Raw genomic sequence first — 22,047 nt, forward strand, 5'->3', positions numbered from 1 at the left:
CATTCTGTCAGTTGTCTTTTGGTTTTGTCAACTGTTTCCTTTGCTGTGCAAAAGCTTTTGATCTTGATGAAATCCCAATAGTTCATTTTTGCCCTTGCTTCCCTTGCCTTTGGCGATGTTCCTAGGAAGATGTTGCTGCGGCTGAGGTCGAAGAGGTTGCTGCCTGTGTTCTCCTCAAGGATTTTGATGGATTCCTTTCTCACATTGAGATCCTTCATCCATTTTGAGTCTATTTTCGTGTGTGGTGTAAGGAAATGATCCAATTTCATTTTTCTGCATGTGGCTGTCCAATTTTCCCAACACCATTTGTTGAAGAGGCTGTCTTTTTTCCATTGGATATTCTTTCCTGCTTTGTCGAAGATTAGTTGACCATAGAGTTGAGGGTCTATTTCTGGGCTCTCTATTCTGTTCCATTGATCTATGTGTCTGTTTTTGTGCCAGTACCATGCTGTCTTGATGATGACAGCTTTGTAATAGAGCTTGAAGTCCGGAATTGTGATGCCACCAACTTTGGCTTTCTTTTTCAATATTCCTTTGGCTATTCGAGGTCTTTTCTGGTTCCATATAAATTTTAGGATTATTTGTTCCATTTCTTTGAAAAAAATGGATGGTACTTTGATAGGAATTGCATTAAATGTGTAGATTGCTTTAGGTAGCATAGACATTTTCACAATATTTATTCTTCCAATCCAGGAGCATGGAACATTTTTCCATTTCTTTGTGTCTTCCTCAATTTCTTTCATGAGTACTTTATAGTTTTCTGTGTATAGATTCTTAGTCTCTTTGGTTAGATTTATTCCTAGGTATCTTATAGTTTTGGGTGCAATTGTAAATGGGATGGACTCCTTAATTTCTCTTTCTTCTGTCTTGTTGTTGGTGTAGAGAAATGCAACTGATTTCTGTGCATTGATTTTATATCCTGACACTTTACTGAATTCCTGTACAAGTTCTAGCAGTTTTGGAGTGGAGTCTTTTGGGTTTTCCACATATAGTATCATATCATTTGCGAAGAGTGGGAGTTTGACTTCTTCTTTGCCGATTTGGATGCCTTTAATTTCCTTTTGTTGTCTGATTGCTGAGGCTAGGACTTCTAGTACTATGTTGAATAGCAGTGGTGATAATGGACATCCCTGCCATGTTCCTGACCTTAGCGGAAAAGCTTTCAGTTTTTCTCCATTGAGAATGATATTTGCGGTGGGTTTTTCATAGATGGCTTTGATAATATTGAGGTATGTGCCCTCTATCCCTACACTTTGAAGAGTTTTGATCAGGAAGGGATGCTGTACTTTGTCAAATGCTTTTTCAGCATCTATGGAGAGTATCATATGGTTCTTGTTCTTTCTTTTATTGATGTGTTGTATCACATTGATTGATTTGCGGATGTTGAACCAACCTTGCAGCCCTGGAATAAATCCCACTTGGTCGTGGTGAATAATCCTTTTAATGTACTGTTGAATCCTATTGGCTAGTATTTTGGTGAGAATTTTTGCATCTGTGTTCATCAAGGATATTGGTCTGTAGTTCTCTTTTTTGATGGGATCCTTGTCTGGTTTTGGGATCAAGGTGATGCTGGCCTCATAAAATGAGTTTGGAAGTTTTCCTTCCATTTCTATTTTTTGGAACAGTTTCAGGAGAATAGGAATTAGTTCTTCTTTAAATGTTTGGTAGAATTCCCCCGGGAAGCCATCTGGCCCTGGGCTTTTGTTTGTTTGGAGATTTTTGATGACTGTTTCAATCTCCTTACTGGTTATGGGTCTGTTCAGGCTTTCTATTTCTTCCTGGTTCAGTTGTGGTAGTTTATATGTCTCTAGGAATGCATCCATTTCTTCCAGATTGTCAAATTTGTTGGCGTAGAGTTGCTCATAGTATGTTCTTATAATTGTCTGTATTTCTTTGGTGTTCGTTGTGATCTCTCCTCTTTCATTCATGATTTTATTTATTTGGGTCCTTTCTCTTTTCTTTTTGATAAGTCTGGCCAGGGGTTTATCGATCTTATTAATTCTTTCAAAGAACCAGCTCCTAGTTTCGTTGATTTGTTCTATTGTTTTTTTGGTTTCTATTTCATTAATTTCTGCTCTGATCTTTATGATTTCTCTTCTCCTGCTGGGTTTAGGGTTTCTTTCTTGTTCTTTCTCCAGCTCCTTTAGGTGTAGGGTTAGGTTGTGTACCTGAGACCTTTCTTGTTTCTTGAGAAAGGCTTGTACTGCTATATATTTTCCTCTCAGGACTGCCTTTGTTGTGTCCCACAGATTTTGAACCGTTGTGTTTTCATTATCATTTGTTTCCATGAATCTTTTCAATTCTTCTTTAATTTCCTGGTTGACCCATTCATTCTTTAGAAGGATGCTGTTTAGTCTCCATGTATTTGGGTTCTTTCCAAATTTGCTCTTGTGATTGAGTTCTAGCTTCAGAGCCTTGTGGTCTGAAAATATGCAGGGAATGATCCCAATCTTTTGATACCGGTTGAGACCTGATTTAGGACTGAGGATGTGATCTATTCTGGAGAATGTTCCATGTGCACTAGAGAAGAATGTGTATTCTGTTGCTTTGGGATGAAATGTTCTGAATATATCTGTGATGTCCAACTGCTCCAGTGTGTCATTTAAGGCCTTTATTTCCTTGTTGATCTTCTGCTTGGATGATCTGTCCATTTCAGTGAGGGGAGTGTTAAAGTCACCTACGATTATTGTATTATTGTTGATGTGTTTCTTTGATTTTGTTATTAACTGGTTTATATGGTTGGCTGCTCCCACGTTAGGGGCATAGATATTTAAAACTGTTAGATCTTCTTGTTGGACAGATCCTTTGAGTATGATATAGTGTCCTTCCTCATCTCTTATTATAGTCTTTGGCTTAAAATCTAATTGATCTGATATAAGGATTGCCACTCCTGCTTTCTTCTGATGTCCATTAGCATGGTAAATTCTTTTCCACCCCCTCACTTTAAATCTCGAGGTATCTTCGTGTTTAAAATGCATTTCTTGTAGGCAACATATAGATGGGTTTTGTTTTTTTATCCATTCTGATACCCTGTGTCTTTTGATTGGGGCATTTAGCCCATTAACATTCAGGGTAACTATTGAGAGATATGAATTTAGTGCCATTGTATTGCCTGTAAGGTGACTGTTATTGTATATTGTCTCTGTTCCTTTCTGATCTACTACTTTTAGGGTCTCTCTTTGCTTAGAGGACCCCTTTCAATATTTCCTGTAGAGCTGGTTTGGTGTTTGCAAATTCTTTCAGTTTTTGTTTGTCCTGGAAGCTTTTAATCTCTCCTTCTATTTTCAATGATAGCCTAGCTGGATATAGTATTCTTGGCTGCATGTTTTTCTCGTTTAGTACTCTGAATATATCATGCCAGCTCTTTCTGGCCTGCCAGGTCTCTGTGGATAAGTCTGCTGCCAATCTAATATTTTTACCATTGTACGTTACAGACTTCTTTTCCCGGGCTGCTTTCAGGATCTTCTCTTTGTCACTAAGACTTGTAAATTTTACTATTAGGTGACGGGGTGTGGACCTATTCTTATTGATTTTGAGGGGGGTTCTCTGAATCTCCTGGATTTTGATGCTTGTTCCCTTTGCCATATTGGGGAAATTCTCTCCAATAATTCTCTCCAATATACCTTCTGTTCCCCTCTCTGTTTCCTCTTCTTCTGGAATCCCAATTATTCTAATGTTGTTTCGTCTTATGGTGTCACTTATCTCTCGAATTCTCCCCTCATGGTCCAGTAGCTGTTTGTCCCTCTTTTGCTCAGCTTCTTTATTCTCTGTCATTTGGTCTTCTATATCGCTAATTCTTTCTTCTGCCTCATTTATCCTAGCAGTGAGAGCCTCCATTTTTGATTGCACCTCATTAATAGCTTTTTTGATTTCAACTTGGTTAGATTTTAGTTCTTTCATTTCTCCAGAAAGGGCTTTTATGTCTCCCGAGAGGGTTTCTCTAATATCTTCCATGCCTTTTTCGAGCCCGGCTAGAACCTTGAGAATCGTCATTCTGAACTCTAGATCTGACATATTACCAATGTCTGTATTGATTAGGTCCCTAGCCTTTGGTACTGCCTCTTGTTCTTTTTTTTGTGGTGAGTTTTTCTGCCTGGTCATTTTGTCCAGATAAGAGTAGATGAAGGAGCAAGTGAAATACTAAAAGGGTGGCAACAACCCCAGGAAAATATGCTTTAACCAAATCAGAAGAGATCCCAAATTGTGAGGGGGGAGAAAGGGGATAAAAAGAGGTTCAGAAAGAAAAGGAAAAAAAATGAAACAATTAAAAGAAGAAAATGAATAAAGAAAAAATATAAAAAGGAAAAAATATATTAGATAATCTAGTTAAAAAACGTTAAAAAAGAAAAGGGTAAAAGTTTAAAAAATTTAGCAGAAGAAGAGAAAAAAATTGAAAAAGAAAAAAAAATTAACTGCAAGGCTAAAGAATCATGGGGAGAAAGTCATGAGCTCCATGCTTTGCTTTCTCCTCCTCTGGAATTCCGCTGCTCTCCTTGGTATTGAAACTGCACGCCTTGGTAGGTGAACTTGGTCCTGGCTGGGTTTCTTGTTGATCTTCTCGGGGAGGGGCCTGTTGTAGTGATTCTCAAGTGTCTTTGCCCCAGGCGGAGTTGCACCGCCCTTACCCGGGGCCGGGCTGAGTAATCCGCTCGGGTTCGCTTTCGGGAGCTTTTGTTCCCTGAGCGCTTTCCGTAGAGTCCGGAAGGTGGGAGTGAAGATGGCGGCCTCCCGGTGTCCGGCCCGGAGGAGCCGAGAGCCCGGGGCCCCACTCCTCAGTGCGCCCTCAGAGAACAGCGCCGATTTACTCCCGTCACCCTGCCTCTGGCCGCGCTCCGAGCTGACCGAGCCTGCGACCGGTTCAAGGTAACCCCGAGCTGAGAGTCACTCCTCGGCTCTTCTCTGTAGCCGGCTTCCCCGTTCTAATACCTGTAAGCTCTGCGACACTCAGACACCCCCGCTCCTTCTGTGACCCTGCGGGACCTGAGGCCACGCTGACCCCGCGTGGGCTTCACCCCGGTTAAGCCTCTGGAGCGATGTCCCTCAGCGGAACAGACTTTTAAAAGTCCCGATTTTGTGCTCCGTTGCTCCGCCGCTTGCCGGGAGCCGGCCCCTCCCCCCGCGGTCTATCTTCCCGTCGCTTTGGAGTCACTTCTCCGCCAGTCCTACCTTTCAGAAAGTGGTTGATTTTCTGTTTCTAGAATTGCAGTTCTTCTCTTCGATCTCCCGTTGGATCTGTAGGTGTTTGCAGTCTTTAGATAAGCTATCTAGCTGATCTCCCGCTACCTGAAGTCGTCTCAGCTGCTACTTCTCCGCCATCTTGACTCCTCTCTCCTGTCTGTGTTCTTCTAACGAAGGGCCCCTTCCACCTCAGATAATAACCTGACTGTGTCACTGACTGTTAAATCTAGTATTTCTTTGTCAAATGCCTACTGTGTGCCAGGAACTGGTCTGGGTTCTGGGCAGCAGAATAAACAAGACAGACAAGACTGTTTTCTCCTATAGCTTTGAAGGATGAGGGGGTGGGAAGCCCACTGGACTTGCTGACATTCTGTGTCTCTCCTCCCCTTGGACCCTCCAGTCCTGACCTTGGCCTCTGCCCCTCCTTGTACTGTTTTGGGACAGTGCCTTTCTTCTCATTCCCGTGGCTGCCTCCTGAGTGTGACACTTCTGGAGTGTTGTCAGGTGGGCTGTACACACTCCGTGAGCATGTATGGGGACTGTTAGTGATGAGGGCAGTTTGCCTAGAGGGTGCTGGGGACCCAGCAAAAATTCAGGCACCTTCCTGGACAGAACCCACATACCTGTCCTGCCTGGGAGACGTTCTCCTGGTGCCATGATGCCTTGGCTCTCCTCTGGGACTTTGCCGATGCTGCTCCCTCTATCTGAAATGATCAACTGCTTTTTTCTGGTTGAGGCTTACTAAGTTTTCCAAAATTGACTCATCCAGGAGGCCTGGCCCACCCCTAAACGGTCACGTGAGAACACTGTCCCAGTGTTCCCAGCAACCCTGGAATGTCCTTGTGCTGGTGCCCAGGGCCCATGCCTTACCTGTCTCCCAGGTGTCACTGAGTGTCCTTGAGGGTGGGCGTTCCGTGTCCCTCATCTGCCTGCCCTCAGCACCTGGCACATGAAGGCAACTGGTAAATACCTCAGAATTCTATAACCTGTTTTCCCTCTCTCAGACCTTGGCTTTAACAGTGACAACTACTTTTTGGAATGGACATGCCCGTGAAAATAAGATATGCAGAAGGAGAAATACACTTTCGCTAATAAACGTCCCAGGCCAAAGGAATGCATAGAAAGCCAAAAGCAACGTCTCTCCTGTAGAGCTGGCAGGTGGAGGGAATGACGGCGTCCGTGCTGCCAGGGATGCCGTGAGGGGAGGACTCCGGGAACTTCAGTGTGGCCGCGGGCAGCAAGGGCCCATACAGCCTCTTCAGAAAAAAGCCTGAGAATCTGCATCAGGCTCTTTTTTAAAGATTTCATATGATGCCCTGAGTGCATCATATGAAACTAGTGCATTCCTGCCCTAGGAAAATAACTAAATATGGGCCAAGATTTAGGCACCAAGATGTCCTCTTACAACGTATTAAACAAAGAAACAGCCTGTTAAGTGCTCAGAAGCAGAGTTTAGGATCAGAACACGGTGGTAGTGCCAAGGAGTGGGCCTGCATGGCCAGGAATGGCAGCTCGGAGGTCCTGAGTGTGCATCGGTTGAAGGCAGTTGGGTGGCGGGGGTGTGGCCTTCTCCCACACAGGTCTGGGGCTGCTACTTTGGGTTCATGGCCCTGAAGCCCTTCTCTAAAGGTGTGTCCTTCTCCACACAGGGTATGTTCCAGTAGATCTTAACACCGTCTCTTCCTGGCCGAGACATGTGTGCAAGAGCCATGGCTGGCCTGCGAGGGGACGCCACAGCCTGTCTCCTGTGGATGCTGCTTCTGTGGCCTGGGGATAGTGGCTGCCAGGCCCAGAGGGCAGGTAAGGCCACCGTAGAATGAGCCGGGGCTGGGCCCTGAGCTGCCAGTGTCTGTGTCCATGCGTGAGCGTGTGTGTGCCTGTGTGAGTGGGGGAGTGGAAGTGAGTGTGAGTGTAAGTGTCTGAGGTGAGCGTGAGTGTGTGAGCATGTGGGGTGCAGACGTGTGCCTGTGAGTGAGTTAGGGACTGATGGCCTGAGAGAGAGAGAGAGGTGGGGCACCCAGCAAGTGTGGGTGTCTGCTGCCCTTGCCAGTGCCTGTGGGACCCCATTGTCCAGTGAGGGCATGTGCTGTGTGAGTGAGAGAGTGTGAGTGGGTGAGTGTATGATAGAGCTGGAGGGAGCATATAAACGTGTGCATATGAGGGAGAGTCTGAGGGTGTGCGTGACTGCGTAAGTTAGGAAATTGTCAGAGTGTGTGTGTAAAAGTGAGAGTGCATGAATGTGAGTTAGGTGAGTGTGTAGGGGGTGTACGTGAGAAAGTGTGTGAATGTGAGAGCTGGAGAGTGTATAAAAGTCAGTGTATGTGTGTGAACGTCTGAGGATGAGTGTGTGCCTACAACTGTGGGTGTGTATGACAGTGAGTGTGTGTGTAAAAGTGAGTACAAGAGTGTGAGAGCGTCCGAGGGGTGTGTGTGTGACTGAGTGTCGAAGAAAGCATGTGGGACTGTGTCAGCATGTGTGTGGAAGTGCGTGAGCATGTGGGACTGTGTCAGCATGTGTGTGGAAGTGCGTGTGAGTGTAAGAGTCTGAGGGTGTGTGTGTGCGAGTGTGAGAGTGTGTATGCAGGAGAGTGCAGGAGAACCGTGAGCTATTGAAACCCACGTTCCGAGTGGACTGTGCAGTGTGCCGTGAGCTTGGCTCTGTCGAGCACTTGAAGGCTTCTGGGGACAGAGCGCTGGGCTAGGACCGTGTCGCGTTGTCCTGTGAAGGGCTTTGAGCACATTCCAGTGGAAATGCACACACTGGAGGCCGCCAGGGGAGGCGGCCTGGACCGCAAGGAGAACACACCTCTGGAGTAGATGAGGGAGGGGGAGTTCGTTGGAGAAGAGGCACCCGGGCAGTAGGGGTGAGGCCTGATGGGACAGTGGTCTAGCCCACCTGTCTGAGGGCCTCCTGGAGAAGGTGCTGTCAGTGTGGAGACATGAAGGAGGGCTCAGGTACATGAGCGGGTCACGGCACCCACACAGAGGCTGTGTGCTGGACTCCTCGGGGCACAGGTGGATGCCTCTCTGGGACGGGCCCAGGGCGGCAGAGGGAGCACCTAGCTGCAAAACCACCCCATTGTGCAGATGAGGAACCGAGGCTAGGATAGCCCAAAGGCCCCCGCCCTGCAGCAGGTGAGGAGGGCGCCCCCAAGAAAGCACCCACCTGAGCCCATACTGTGTTCCCCGAGCCTGCAGAGGAAACAAAGCAAGAAACACGGCCTTGTGCTTCTGCCTTGATTTTCCCAAGTCGCCTCCTTGCTTGAGGCTCTCAAAGCCCGGCTAGCTGGAGAAACAGTTCTGACCATGCATGGCCTGGTCATGGGGAGCGGCGTCAGGTTCTGTGTCCACAGAGATGAGCCCAAGAGCCCACACAGCCGACACACTAGGAGGGCCCCAGGACCATCTCTTCCCGGCCCTCGTTTCACAGCCTGGAGAACAGCAGCCCAGAGGAGAGCTGTCGCCGGCTCTGCCCATGGGGGAGCCGAGGGCACCCCCATCAAGGTCAGAGCCCTTCCTGCAAGAGCACACCTAATTCTCAGGCACGCATTGTGCATTCTGCTCCGCAGCCCCCAGCAGAGAATGTGCGGGATTGCAGAAGGGCCCCCGGGTGAGGCCTGTGGAGCCAATGAACCTTCTGCAGCCTGAACACAAATTTGCTCAAGGATTACAGCCCACAGGCGGGGCCCTGCTTGGCCCACAGCAGCAATTACCTTGCACAGGCTGGGACATCATTGTCCCAAAGACAAAAGGATGACCTTTTATGTCAAGGAGAAACACTCCCCAGGAATTATCTCTTGAGCCCACACATCTGGGCAAACACACTCAGAAAGTTCTAATCCTGTTAGGGAGCAATCCTGGGAAGGGGAGGATTGACCTGCTCCCGAGAGCAGGTCGCAACTTGCATTTTAGGAACTCAGGGTAAAAGTAGGTACAGAAAATTCACGAGAGGCGCTGGAGTAGGGTGCGATGGGAATGTGTGTGTGCCTGTGTGTGTGTGTGTGTATGTTTGTAAATACAGCGTTACTGTTTTTCTGTGTTCTGAATTACTTCATTGCTTATAAATATAAAATCAGAAATACAAAATAGTAACAGTTCTGCTTACCAGAGGTAAACAAAGTAGGTCCTCTGCTCCGTACAGTCACAGTCCCACACACAGACATCACCTTGACACACAGCTTTTCAGACCCAGCAAGACCCTGGGAGAATGGGTCTGTGTTGGTAAATAAGGATTCCTTCAAGCCAGCAGTCCCCTGCTGTCGATTCCCGCGCCCTGTGAGCTCACGCGGATGGTCGCGGGAGCAGCTCCGTAGAGGGAGCACAGAGCCAGCTCCAGGGTTTTGCTTGCCAGGGCTGCATGAACTTCTTAGGTAGCTTTAGAATTTTTTCTTCCTCTTTATCTGATTGTTTTATTAGTGTAAATCCCTGAATTTGGAAGTGTTGGGTCAAAAACACTGTCCTTCGTAAGGCTTCTAAATTCTGAAAATGGGTGTGACAGAGCCCAGGGCCTGTGGAAGAACAGGTAGCTGCCTTCTCTTGCACACTGGCGGTCGCAGGATTTGTTTGTACTTTTTCCAACATGACAGCTTAACTAACGGGTTTTGCTTTTTTTTATTTATTTTTATTTTTTTGTGTTATTGTTGTTCTTATTTTGTTTCTACTAGACAAATGTTTTTGCCAGGTGCTCCAGAGGCCTGGTCAGCCGCTGCTGGTGGGACGATCAAGCCTTAGATTCTGTAAAAGGCAAGAGCGAGGCTTCTTGATGGTTATGTTTGTGCAGCTCTCTGGAGTTTGGAAACCCTTTTCCTCACCTCACCAGCTGTGAAGTGGGGATGAGCAAGCTTGCGCACAGGGTTGCGCTGAGGATGAGAAATAAATTATATAGTGTCCTCTTCTGTTCAATCATAAGTTTTTATAACTTTTAAGCTTACAAAGTTTATAAAAATAGAAACGTATTATATGTTAAAATATGCAATCTTTATAAAGCATTGTAGAATTTCTGCAAATTTATACTTAAAATATAGGAGTGCAGTATATTTTGTATGAATTATAATACTGGAATCCAGGAACTATTTAAACATCTAGCATGAGAGCACTGGCTAAATAAATTATGGGCTCTGAGCAATGTCATCTTGCAGCCATGGAAACCGGCATCGTCACACTGGAAAAGGGTTTCCAGCAACTGCCGGATGTGGGGAAAACAGCAATGCACCCGTGCGTCTGGTACAGTCCCACGTGCATTTGTAATAATAATTAGGTTTATACACTGTGGGCTAACAGCGTGACCTCTCCGTAGATGGAAACATAAGCAGCTAAAACATTCTTCCGATGGCCTTTTCTGAAAAGAGCATGTGTTCATTGCAGTAGGTTTAAAAAACAAGTCACTGGGTGACCAAACAAAAGCTATTGAAGAAACTGATAGCGCGGCGTTCTGTGAACGTTGGCTACTTGCACGCAAGAACACATATTGGCAGCCCGACCCCACAGCAGCCGTGGGGACACTCGTCATCAGAAGCCAGTTCAGAAAGCGAGGTCCTCCCCCCAACTCCACTAGGGTGACCTTTCTGAATCCGTGTGCCCCAGGTCACCCTTCCTCTTCCTCCCCCACCCCACCCCTGCAGGTTGTAAGACTGTCCACTACGACCTAGTCTTCCTCTTGGACACGTCCTCCAGCGTGGGCAAGGAGGACTTTGAGAAGGTCCGGCAGTGGGTGGCCAACCTGGTGGACACCTTCGAGGTGGGCCCCGACCGCACGCGCGTGGGGGTCGTGCGCTACAGCGACCGGCCGACCACCGCCTTCGAGCTGGGCCTGTTCGGCTCGCGGGAGGCGGTCAAGGCGGCGGCGCGGCACCTGGCCTACCACGGCGGGAACACCAACACCGGTGACGCGCTGCGCTTCATCACGCGCCACAGCTTCTCGCCGCAGGCCGGCGGCCGCCCCGGGGACCGCGCCTTCAAGCAGGTGGCCATCCTCCTGACCGACGGCCGCAGCCAGGACCTGGTGCTGGACGCCGCGGCCACCGCCCACCGCGCGGGCATCCGCATCTTCGCCGTGGGCGTCGGGGCGGCGCTCAAGGAGGAGCTGGAGGAGATCGCCTCCAAGCCCAAGTCCGCCCACGTCTTCCACGTGTCCGACTTCAACGCCATCGACAAGATCCGGGGCAAGCTGAGGCGTCGCCTGTGCGAAAGTGAGTGTGCGCAGGGCGTGGGGCCCGAGCAGAGGGGAGTCCCGAGCTGCCCGCTGGCAGGGGGCCTGGCTGCGCAGAGGCGCATGGGCCAGGGGCCCAGTCACCGAGGAAAGCGAGAACCAGTCTGGCACGTAGCCCTGCTGCGCCCGGGAGGGTGCACACCTGGGTCGGCGCACACCTGGGTCCTCTCTGGGCGCCGCCTCCAGGGCGCCGGCGGGAAGGGAATTAAAGAGGGCTGGCTCCGGCCGCACCCGGCCGAGACCTGGAGAGAGTTGAACGCCTGAGAGTCTGATCTCCGTTTCTGTGGGGGAGCGCATCTGCTCCCCTACAGGGCTGCCCAAGTCGGAGCCCCGGCTCGCAGAGCCCTTCGGGAGCACATGGCGGGTGAACTCTAGCAGGCCCCTTTCTTCTTCCAAGGGACTGCGGGGACGGGTGGTGTAAGGAAGTGGGCACAGACAGGCTTCCGGACTGTAGCAGTGATCCCCAGGGAGCCGTTTGGAGATGGTCGGGCCCAGCTTATCCCAGAGGCCAAGTGCTGTTGACCTGGCGCCCTCTGAGATAACCCGAGGCGGTCTGGAATCTGTGGACTGTGGCTGGTTATGGGCCAGCGGGGAGGTTGGGCCCAGGCAGGGAGCTGACAGCCCCCGGGCTTCTGACCCTGAAGGCTGACCTCTAAGAACCTCGGGTCATTCTCAGGACAGCCTGCTGCACAGGACAGGAAGGGTGAAGTGGGTTTTTGTGCGGTCTTTGTCCAGCTTCTGTTCTGCCTGCTTCATTGGGATGACAGTTGTCCTTCTGGGTCATGAACAATGTTCGGTAACACCCTCTCCAGGGCCAGCAGGTGGGGCTGGGAGCAGGGTCTCAGCCTCTGTCTTGCCGGCTGCTTCCGGGGACTGAGCCTCCTTGGGTGGGAGAAGCTCAGAGCGACACAGCTCGCTGGGGACAGGGAAGCCTTGGGGCCGTGGCCGGTGGCGGGAGCAGCTGGGCGTGACTTGGCAGAGCAGCAGGGGGCCTGGTCGCAGGGCGGGTCCTGGCTTGCAGCCCTGGGAGAAAAGGGCTAAACTGTGTCTGGCACCCAATGCCCTCAGGCTCCGTACCGCTCTGTGGCTCACTTAATCTCTACTTCTACTTATTTATTCGTAGATACTAATTGGGGATCTAGTTTTTGTGTGGCCTTGTGCTGATTTCTGGGCCTGTTGAAAAAGATCAGACAAAACTCCTGCTCTTGGAGTGTTCATAGTCCAGATGGCAAAACAGACACATAAAAAGGGACATAATACTGTGGGTGTGACCTTAATAAAGGTCACAGAATCTCATGGTATCCTCTTGTGGTTGTGTTTGGTGATGACCCTGAGAATGAGGGAGGGCTTCCTGGAGGAGGACATGCCTGAGCTGTAGGTTGAGGGATTGAAGGACGGCATGACACAGCCAAAGAAGTGTAATGGAGCCATGTGGCTGCGGTCACGTTGGGGACTGGGGTTGGTGGCTTTGTATGATTGTCACGTTCTCAATAGAGGAGGGCTTGGGTGCTAAGATCAGGTGTGGAAGGGTTTCGTGTAGGGGTACGACACCATCCGATCTGTGAGAATGGAGTGCTGACAGGACAGCAGGACCCAAGGAAACCCTTTACGGGACTGCAGGAGAAATTCAGAGGACAAACAGTGCTGGGGGTAGACGGAACACTGAGGGCTAGCCCCCGTTCCACAGATGATGAAATAGACGCCCTGAGCGCTAAGGGAAGGAAAGCCTCCGGTAGAGTGCGAGGTATCGGCTGTGAGCTTTCACTTGACCGTCATTACAACCGCATAGATTATGGTGGCCTCCTTCTCACAGCTACAAGCATGCAGCCTGCTGAGGTCCCGGGAGGGACAGCTGCTAGGCCCTCTGCAGTAAGCCAGAGGGATGCTGTAGCCAAGATGGGAGAGGGCAGGAAGGCAGGAGAGAGAGGCCGGGAGGGCCAGGGCTCAGGATTGACCTCTGGGGTGATGAGAGCCAGACACTGGGCCGCAGGCCCAGCCAGGATGCAGAAGTCCAACATGCTGGTGCCGGGGTCTTTGCACCTGCTGTGATCCCAGAACACTTTAATTCAGGGCGTTCCTTTAGCCCCTGCTCACTGGCATTTTATTATCCTGCCAGCCTTGGTTCAGACGGTTCTAGATGTTGGCCAGGCAGAATCTAAATTTTGGAGAACTTCCGTGCTCAGGGCGTGGTTCTGGGAATGGGGGGGACAGCTCCTGAGAGGTGAAGTCACGGGGACTTGCTGCCCAGGTAATCGAAGGGCAGGGCTGGGGACGGAGTCTAGGCCGTCAGCCTCCATGTGCTGGCCTTGTTGTGCTCACTGACCTCCGTTCAGAGTCAGGGACTGTGCTTTCGATCATAGGCAGTAGAGGCCCCGCTGTAACTAGCTTGGGGAATAAAGTAAATTCATATCACATGTGACAAAAAAGGTCAGAGTTCAGGTAGGCTTGAACGATGAGGCTAGGGCTCATTCCACTCCTTCCGTGTGGTTTCTCCTTGGTGTTAACTGTTCCTGGCAGGCTTGTATGTCCGGGTCCTAGCATGCATGGTCCACGGCAAGGCACTGGTGAAAGCTTTGTCAAGAGACAGGTGAGGTCAAGGAGGGATACTGAGCCCCCAGGAATGGACAGTGGGAAAAGGGGGCTGATGGCAAGAGCCCCTTGAGATGGAAGGGGCTGGAGTCCCCTCAGCGAGGACAGCTGCTGCCTCGGTGGTGGCCTAGAGGGAGCAGGAAGGAAGCCTCTGCCCTCTCTCCCCTCCCCACGTCTCCCCTCTCCCCTGGCCTAAGCCTGACAGCAGCCTGTAAGGGGGTCCACGTGATGGCGTCCCAGGGGCCAGCCTCCTGGGGCAGGAGGGCAGAAGAGGCGAGAACAGGTGAGGGAGGGCACACTGGGAGTCCCTGTAGTGAATCTTAGGGCCAGGAGCCGTGAGACCGTGGCCCAGGAGGCCTGGTTTTGGTCTGACGGACAAGTGTGGGCCTGCGGCTCTCCCCAGACCAACACTGTGGCTTTGGAGTGGAAAGAGGCTGACTGTTTGGGGCCGAAATCACATGACCCCATCCTTGTCACCATGCCCACTCCACTCCCTCAAGGAAAGGGGTTTGACCCACGCAGAGTCACTGGGGGCCACAACCAAGAAAAGGGGCACCAGATGCCAGCCAGCTGGGGACACCGCATGTCCCCCATGATAACATTGAGAAAACTCCCCGTAGCCAGGCTCTTCCAAAAACCTAAATAGATATAAGATGTAAGTTATGCTCAGTCGTCTAGAGGGAATCCGTTTTTGTAAATACAGCTGTAAGCTGACTACAGGCCTGCTCGGTTCTGGTGACAAATGAAACAAAATCCCCTTACAATTGCTTCAATTAGAAAGAAAGCAAAACAAAACAAAATAGCTAACAGTAACATACTGAAATATATGTGGTAAGATGAAATCAAGGAGCATCACAAAACCAAAGCTTCACAGGACCAGAAATCCCTGCGCATTCCCAGGATCTCTCTGGGTGACTTCGGAACCCAAACCGGGGCTCTCCGGAATGGGGGCGTCATTCAATGATCTGGAAAATCACAGACAAACGGCGTGGGGTGCTTGGTGCGGCCGTCCTTCAGTTCCGTCCAACCTAGTGACTCATTCATTCAACAGGGGTACGGGGTCGCAGTCATCGGACTCGATCAAGTCATTCATTCACGCAGTCTTCAACCCAGCAGACATTGTAGCAATGGTTCATTCATTCATTCATTCATTCACGCAGCAACCGCACACCGAGTGACTCCCTGCTGGGGTCCTTGCTGGGTTTCCAGGATGCAGTGAAGGGTCTGACATTCTTCTTCCCTCGAGAAGCTTTTGTCTACTCAGGGCAGCAGGAACGTGGCAGCAGCTAATTACATGACGGCATGTGGACCCTGGTTACCAGCCGCAGCTTCACGTGTCTGGTTGTTTGTCTGCCTGGGGTCTGCCTTCGCACACAAGAACAAGCTTCACGGGGGCCAGGTCTGTTCCTTGCGGTTTCTGAGTGCCTGGAACAGGGCTTGGGGCGTAAAGGAGGCGCTTAAATGTTGCTTAAAGGAAATCGGGTGGGAAGCTGGGTTCGTGCCGTGCTTCTGTTGCTGTGGGCATGTTAGAGGTACGTGTGCAACGATCCAGCCCCTTCCAAACACAGAGGTTAGGAATATTCCACAAACCTGAAATCAAACCCAACGTGAACTGAAATATTGAACTTATCTATGTATTGATGAGCGGAGATAAATGGTTAGATTCTGAAGGTGATGAGCATCTGGAAAAGGCAGGCTGGCTGGGATGGACAGAATCATGCCGGAGATGTCCCCCTGCCTCATCGGGTGGGACAGATGCACAGGAGCGGGACCCTGACTGGGCTCCGCTGGAGTAAACGGAACCAGGAAGTCTGCTGTTCTCTGAGCACCAAACACTAACAGCACTTTGCATTCCACTCTCTCCCCGTTCCTCACCCAGCCCGCAAGGGGATGTTGACACTGAGTTCTGCACGCAGGGAGTGATGCTCCAGCCCTGTGCCTGCCAGCGTTGGTGGGCCTTGACTAGTCAGGTGCTGGTCCGAACCAAGAAGTGCCACAGGGACTGTACACACCACCTTTTGTAGACAGGATGACAAAGAAAGCGTTTCATGAATATCTTTGCTATTGATTACGTATTTAAATACGAATATTTGGGGAATTTAGGGATACATAGACTATATTAGTAAAATTAATCTCACCTGTTTCTTCTACTTTTTCAAACACGGCTGCTAGAAACTTTACTATTACGTCCGGAGTCCATATGTGCAGCTCCCCCTCCTCCCCCGCCCTCCCTTTCATGCTGCCGCCGCGGAGCTGAGATCCCGTTGCATACAGAGCCCGAGCTTTCCCATCCAGCACTTGGCTGTAGGAGGGTGGGGGAGCGGCTCTGAGGGACAGCAGGCTCCCCAGGGCTGCCCTTCTGAGGGGAAGCTGAACCCCCCGGGTCAGCGCACAGGAAGCAAGGGGCCCCTCTCTGGGGTGGGGTACAGCAGCCCCCCAGCCATGGGGGCTCTGGGCAGTGGCTGGTCTGGTCTAGAAGCCCAGCTGAGAGTGACCAGTGAGCTGAGGAAAGGGCAGTGTGGGAGCAGGAACGGGCCTGAGATTGGACAGATTCCTTGGGGCGGCCATAGTGGAAGTTTCTCTGTCCAGATGCCCCGGGGCCACCTGTGTGGAATGCTTGACTAAGAGCTCCATTCGAATTCTAGCTGCATAACCTACCACCTGGCACATGGCTGGCAGTAGGATACCTACTTCTACTGTTTTTTGTTCTGGCCCCTTTGTGACTTAGCCTGTGCGTACCCCCTTTGTCAGAGTCCGTGTGTAGCCCAGGGTTGGCTGGCACTGGGATTACCGAGCATCAGTGAGGACTGGGTTCGACTCACTCCCCCAGTGGCCCACCAGGCAAAGGGCAGCCCTGGGAGCCGAACCCTGTCCTGTTTGCCTCAGGTCCTGAGTTCCTTCCAGTAAGTTGGGATATTTAGGGAGCGTTTTTCAACCCTCCGTGTCAGGGACATCTCCCCAAATTCCCAACACGGGGTTCCTGGTTCCTCCTGTTCTGTGGACGGCCCTGAGGCACAGGGGGTCTACACAGCTTGCCCGGGATCCCAGGGAGACAGGGGTTCTGGGTCCTTTCGCTTCAGCACCCACCGCCTGGGAGTCAGGCTGCTCAGGCTGCCCCGCTGCCGTGCTTTGGAGTTTTGATGCTGAACCGAGCTGGTGCCCCGCGCCAGCCTGGCTCACCCGGTGACCAGCGGCTGCGTGCTGAGTCTTTGAATGGAGCTCACAGTATGTGGCTCACTGGTGCCCGGCCTCGGGCCCCGTGTCATGGCATCGGCTCCTGCCTCTGTGGCCTGAGCAGGTCCCCGGGGGATGCAGTCTCAGCCTGGCTTCCTGCAGTGCGTGGGGCGGAGGCTGGGACGGGCCCAGCCCCAGAGCCCTGGCTGTAATTAAGAACCTTCTCCACCCCAGGCTCGGTCGTGGCCACAAAACAACCTTTATATAGCGTATTGGGTGGCCGTGAGTGAGCCTGTGGAACGCCGGCTGGCCACAGCTGAGACCTCCGCCTCCTTCTATTTTGGGGATGCTCGGCGGTGGTCCTCCCTCCCCTCTCCCCACGAGCAGGGGCACTGTCCTGGGTTACTGTCTTCCGGCTTTCGGACAGCTGGGCTGGGATGCTGGTGTGGGTTAGCGCCGAGTGGCCTGTCCCGTGCTCTGCGGTGCTTTGTCGTGTGACACGTGGGCATCCCCCTCCGTCTGCCTCTCTTGCTGGTATGTTGGTGCTTAGCTGTGCTGCTGTCCCAGAGGGCGTCCAGGCAGCTGGAAGCTCTATGTACCAGTATGGCAGAAGTGGGGGAGGGGGACTGACTTATCTCCTGTGGCAGGTTGATTAGTTTTACTGTTCACCTGTGGCTTTTGCTAGAAAAAGGTCGGCATCTACACCCCAGCTCTGCATTTAATTAGTGGGCGCCTGCGTTCATTCGGGCCCCATCCCTGAGTTTCCACTCCCTGTGTGTGTGGGGGGGAGAGCACCTCCTCACAACCCTCGTCTGCTGTGACAGCACAGGGGCAGCCCAGCCCAGGGCGCTCTGGCCATCGAGGCCTCGCTGTGCTCTTGGGGGTGGTTATCAATGGGTAATTTCACCTTCTGAATGAATGAGTTATTAGGTTCACTTGAAAATGTGTCCTTTTTTTTTTCTTTTAGTAGTGTATTATTGGTAAATAACACAACTTGTTGATATAATTGGGGACGAACGGCATAAACCTTTAAAGATACCGTGTCACAAGTGTGGGTGTTTTAAGGACTGTCTATAGTACTGGGCTATTTCTTCCAACACATGTTAACCAGTGCCCTGTTCTATCGCAGACATGGTTCTGAGGCACGGGGCTCCTCCTTGAGTGAGACATCTGTGATTCTGCTTTTAGAGTGACATTTCCAGAGGCCTCTTATGAAGAATTGAGTTGAGCTTGGGATGACAGGGAGCAACAGTCCACATCCCAAGTTCCAGGCAGAGGCAGCAGTGAAAGCCAAGGGCCTGGGGTAGGTGTGCACTCTGAGTGCTTGGAGGGGAGCGTGAGAGAAGGAGAGTGTTTGTATCTTCCACTTCAGGAGGTGGAAACTGAGGCTTGGTTTGCTGGCTTCACGTTCCCAAGTTTGTGGAGAAGAAGGAATCCAGCCACGAGTCTTTTTTTTGGCCAGAAGCGGAGTCCACCTCAAACCCCTGAAATAAACTGTCCCCTTGAAGACCCAGCAATAACGCCCAAGGGAAGGGCTTTGGGGCCATCTGGCACAACCAGCCTCAGAATTTCTTTGGAGCCCATCTCCTCTGAACCTGAGTCTTATAGCCATCCAAGAAGGCACAGCCTATGGCTGGTCTTATCCCCAGTGACCCGTTCTTCCTGCATCTGCCTCCATCCCCACGTCCCTCTGCCTGGTGGTGAGGTCAGGACACACACATACACACACCTGGGAATGTGTGTGTGGCCACCAGGCCCAGCTTGTCCTCCGTGTGGACCCAAAGGCCCGGGAGGAGTCTGTGGCAGCCTGAGCTGTGGGTTTGGAGCTGCCACGTGGATGTCTGTGGCTTGGCCCTCGGGACCGCATCAGCCTCAAGAAGCAATTCCGCCTGGGCCCGCCCTTTGCCTAAAGGTCACCGGGAGTTTCTCCTGGGAAAACTTGTTATGATCGAGCTCACCCCCTCGAAATAGTAAGTGGGTTACTTAATTCTGATTATGTGCTGGGAAATGTTATTAGACAGTGACTGAAAATGATGAAAAACTGAAAACCACCCATCAGTTACGTGTAATTGGCATACATCAGGGAGAGGGACGGTCTCCCAGCTGTGCCCAGCCAGGCCCATGGCTGGAGAGGATCCCTGGGAGCTGTTTGGAGCATGTCCCTGCCTGACTCCTGTCTTTTCCCAAACCCGAGGAACTCCTGTGTCAAAACCAGACATTCTGCCCCCACTGTCCTGCTGCAGTGGGAGGGGCGTATGCCCGCATACCCTCCACTCTCTGAACAGACCACCCCCCACTTCTGGGTCCTGCTCCTGGGTCCTGGCTTCCCGTGATGGTGCCATACCATCTTCCTCGTGCAGAACCCTGCGTGTGCCCGTGCACGCATGTTCCTACGGGCTCTTCCCCTCGACAGTGAGGAGCCGTCAGGGTGGTCACACCTTGCCCCAGCCGGCACCCGGCATGCCCAGCTCTGCTGCCTGCCCTCAGTTTCCTCCCCTCTAAGTGGCCTTGTGTGCAGCCATACAAGAATGGTGCTGACAACTTCCCTACCTTGGAGGGTATCGTGAGGATTTAATGGGGCAGGGGATGCGCTCGGCTCGGGGTGGCCCTGGTCACCTGCTATGCGGTGTTTGCTTTTACTACATCTGTGTAGTAAATGCATGTACTAAATACTAATACTAATACCACACACATATGCATGCACACACATGTATACCCACACATGTGTACACAGGTGTTCGCGTACACGTGTGTGACTTACATGTGCATGTGTAAATTACATGCATTATACACACGTGTGCATTCTGTGTGTGCATGTGAGCAGGTGTACATGTACGATTTTCTAGAAAGGTGATTGAGCTAAATACTTTTCACGTAGGGCTATGTTTTCAACCATTTTTTTTTTGGTCGCGTCCCTCCAAAGGACCCTACATACATGTTGCATTTCCTCCCAGCCGTCTCCTTCTCTGGAATCAGATGCAGACGTACGTTAGCTGTCTGTTTGTGCTGCTCGAGCTTCGGAGGGCCGAGCCCGTGGGTCTCTCAGACTTGCTCACCCCTCCCTTGAAGCAGTGTCCTTGTCCACACACCCCCGCCCCGGAGGAGATATGGCCCCTGTGAGAAGGCATGACTGAGGGTGGAGGGAGGATTCCCAGCCCTGCCACCTGCCAGCCGGGGCCGCTGGGCCGGACTTCACGTCTCAGAGACTTGAGTTCTTTGTCTGTGAAACTGCGATGATACTTACCGGGCTGGCAGCTAATTGATGGTGGCTCTTGTCATCGCGTTGTCATACTTACTATTTAGGTCACGTCTATATGAGGTAGAACATGCCAAAAACCAGAGTGCCCAAACCTAACGTAGCGGGATCTGAGCTCCCTGTCCAGGAAGGGACCCCAGCAGAGACTCGAAGTTCACGGATCAGGAGCTCTGGGCGGGACACTGGCCTGTTCAGGCACACGAGATCCTTCTGGATCAAATGCAGGGGCAGCAGGGGCAGCCAGCGATGGCCCTCAGGGCCCCCTGCCCAGGCACTGGTTGTTAGAATTGAGTGTTGTTGGACTACGGTTTGTCAGCTTGTTCACATACCGTGTGTGGCTGTGTTCACACCACGACCTCAAGCCGAGGACTTGTGACAGATTCTGCGTGACCCACAAAGGCTGTTTGCAGTCTGACCCTTTACAGAAAAAAGCTTGCTGACCCCTGACAGTGCGTTCTGATGGGATGGCTGGAAATCTGAAGTCACTGCTGTGAACTCTGACCCCAGGGTAATTTATGGGACCTCGGCTTCCTCCTTGGATGCTGAGTGGGGTGGGGGCATTCCCTTTGGAGGGCCCCTCTCCCCTCTCCTCAGTGTCTTGGTCACCATAATGCTATCCCCACCGTGTGCCGCTGTTGTGGCTGCCTTCTCTGTTTGTCATTTTGAGGGTCACCCGAGATCTTTAGGAAAACCTCCCACCCTCCCTGGCCTCAGACAGGGACTCGTGTCCTGACTGGAGCAGATGGCCCCGGGGTCAAGTATGAGTCAGCATTGTCCCTTGGCTGCTGCCGGGCTGGAGGGCCTCGGGCCAGCCCCAGCACCCTTTCCTGGTGCCATGCCACGTAAGCATGCATGCGGGTGTGGGTGTCCCGTTGACTGGGACCAGGTCATGCCGAGCATTCCAGCTCATGGAGGCCAGGCTCTGTGGTTCCCACCGTGGTTTTCATATAGGGTTGATAAAGGGATAAAGTATGGTGGCCACAACTAAATTGGCACTACTTGCAAAAGGCGCATATACATACACACGGTCTGTATGTCTGTGTATAAATACACATCCATGTCATTAAAGACACAGAGAAATTCTGCACTTCTGAGTGACTCACACATCCTGCAGCTGACCTTATTCTAGCTGAACGTCCATCCCACTTGCCAGAGGACAAGCGGGACATGGGGCTTACACAGTGTCCAGGGGCTTTCCAAGAAACGCGGCTGATGAATTGCAATGCTTCTGGCAAAATTTCACACTTATTGGAAGACTGAAGGAAATCCACTGTCAGCACAGTGTGTTCTAGGTGACTGGGACTGCTTGTGCTGCACAACGTGTCTGTCTCTGTCCTTTTAATTACAGACGCTGGCTTCTCTGAGTTTAATCCACCCACCCCTCCCCCGCATAAACGCAGACACTGAAACGCAAGGCACACAGGCACACACACGATGGCTCAGATGCACACACGCACACACATGCTGGCTTGGACACACGTGTATATGTACACGCACACACGCACACACATGCTGGCTTGGACACACACGTGTATATGTACACGCACACACATGCTGGCTTGGACACACACGTGTATATGTACACGCACACACGCACACACATGCTGGCTTGGACACACACGTGTATATGTACACGCACACA

At 51.4% G+C, this 22,047-nt stretch overlaps 1 protein-coding gene across 2 annotated transcripts in view; it reads left to right on the forward strand.

The window, feature by feature from the left end:
- Window positions 1-22,047, forward strand: part of LOC111146614 (collagen type XXII alpha 1 chain) — a 246,739-nt gene that overhangs the window by 20,408 nt on the left and 204,284 nt on the right. For both annotated transcript variants that reach the window (XM_022502245.1, XM_022502246.1), the window contains exons 2-3: window positions 6,828-6,978; window positions 10,800-11,366. In XM_022502245.1, coding sequence (XP_022357953.1) covers window positions 6,873-6,978; window positions 10,800-11,366 — 673 coding nt within the window. In that variant the 5' untranslated portion in view covers window positions 6,828-6,872. The remainder of the gene's footprint in view (window positions 1-6,827; window positions 6,979-10,799; window positions 11,367-22,047) is intronic.

Source organism: Enhydra lutris, unplaced genomic scaffold, assembly GCF_002288905.1.
Source record: "Enhydra lutris kenyoni isolate GAN:26980312 unplaced genomic scaffold, ASM228890v2 scaffoldscaffold14, whole genome shotgun sequence".
NCBI lineage: Eukaryota > Metazoa > Chordata > Mammalia > Carnivora > Mustelidae > Enhydra > Enhydra lutris.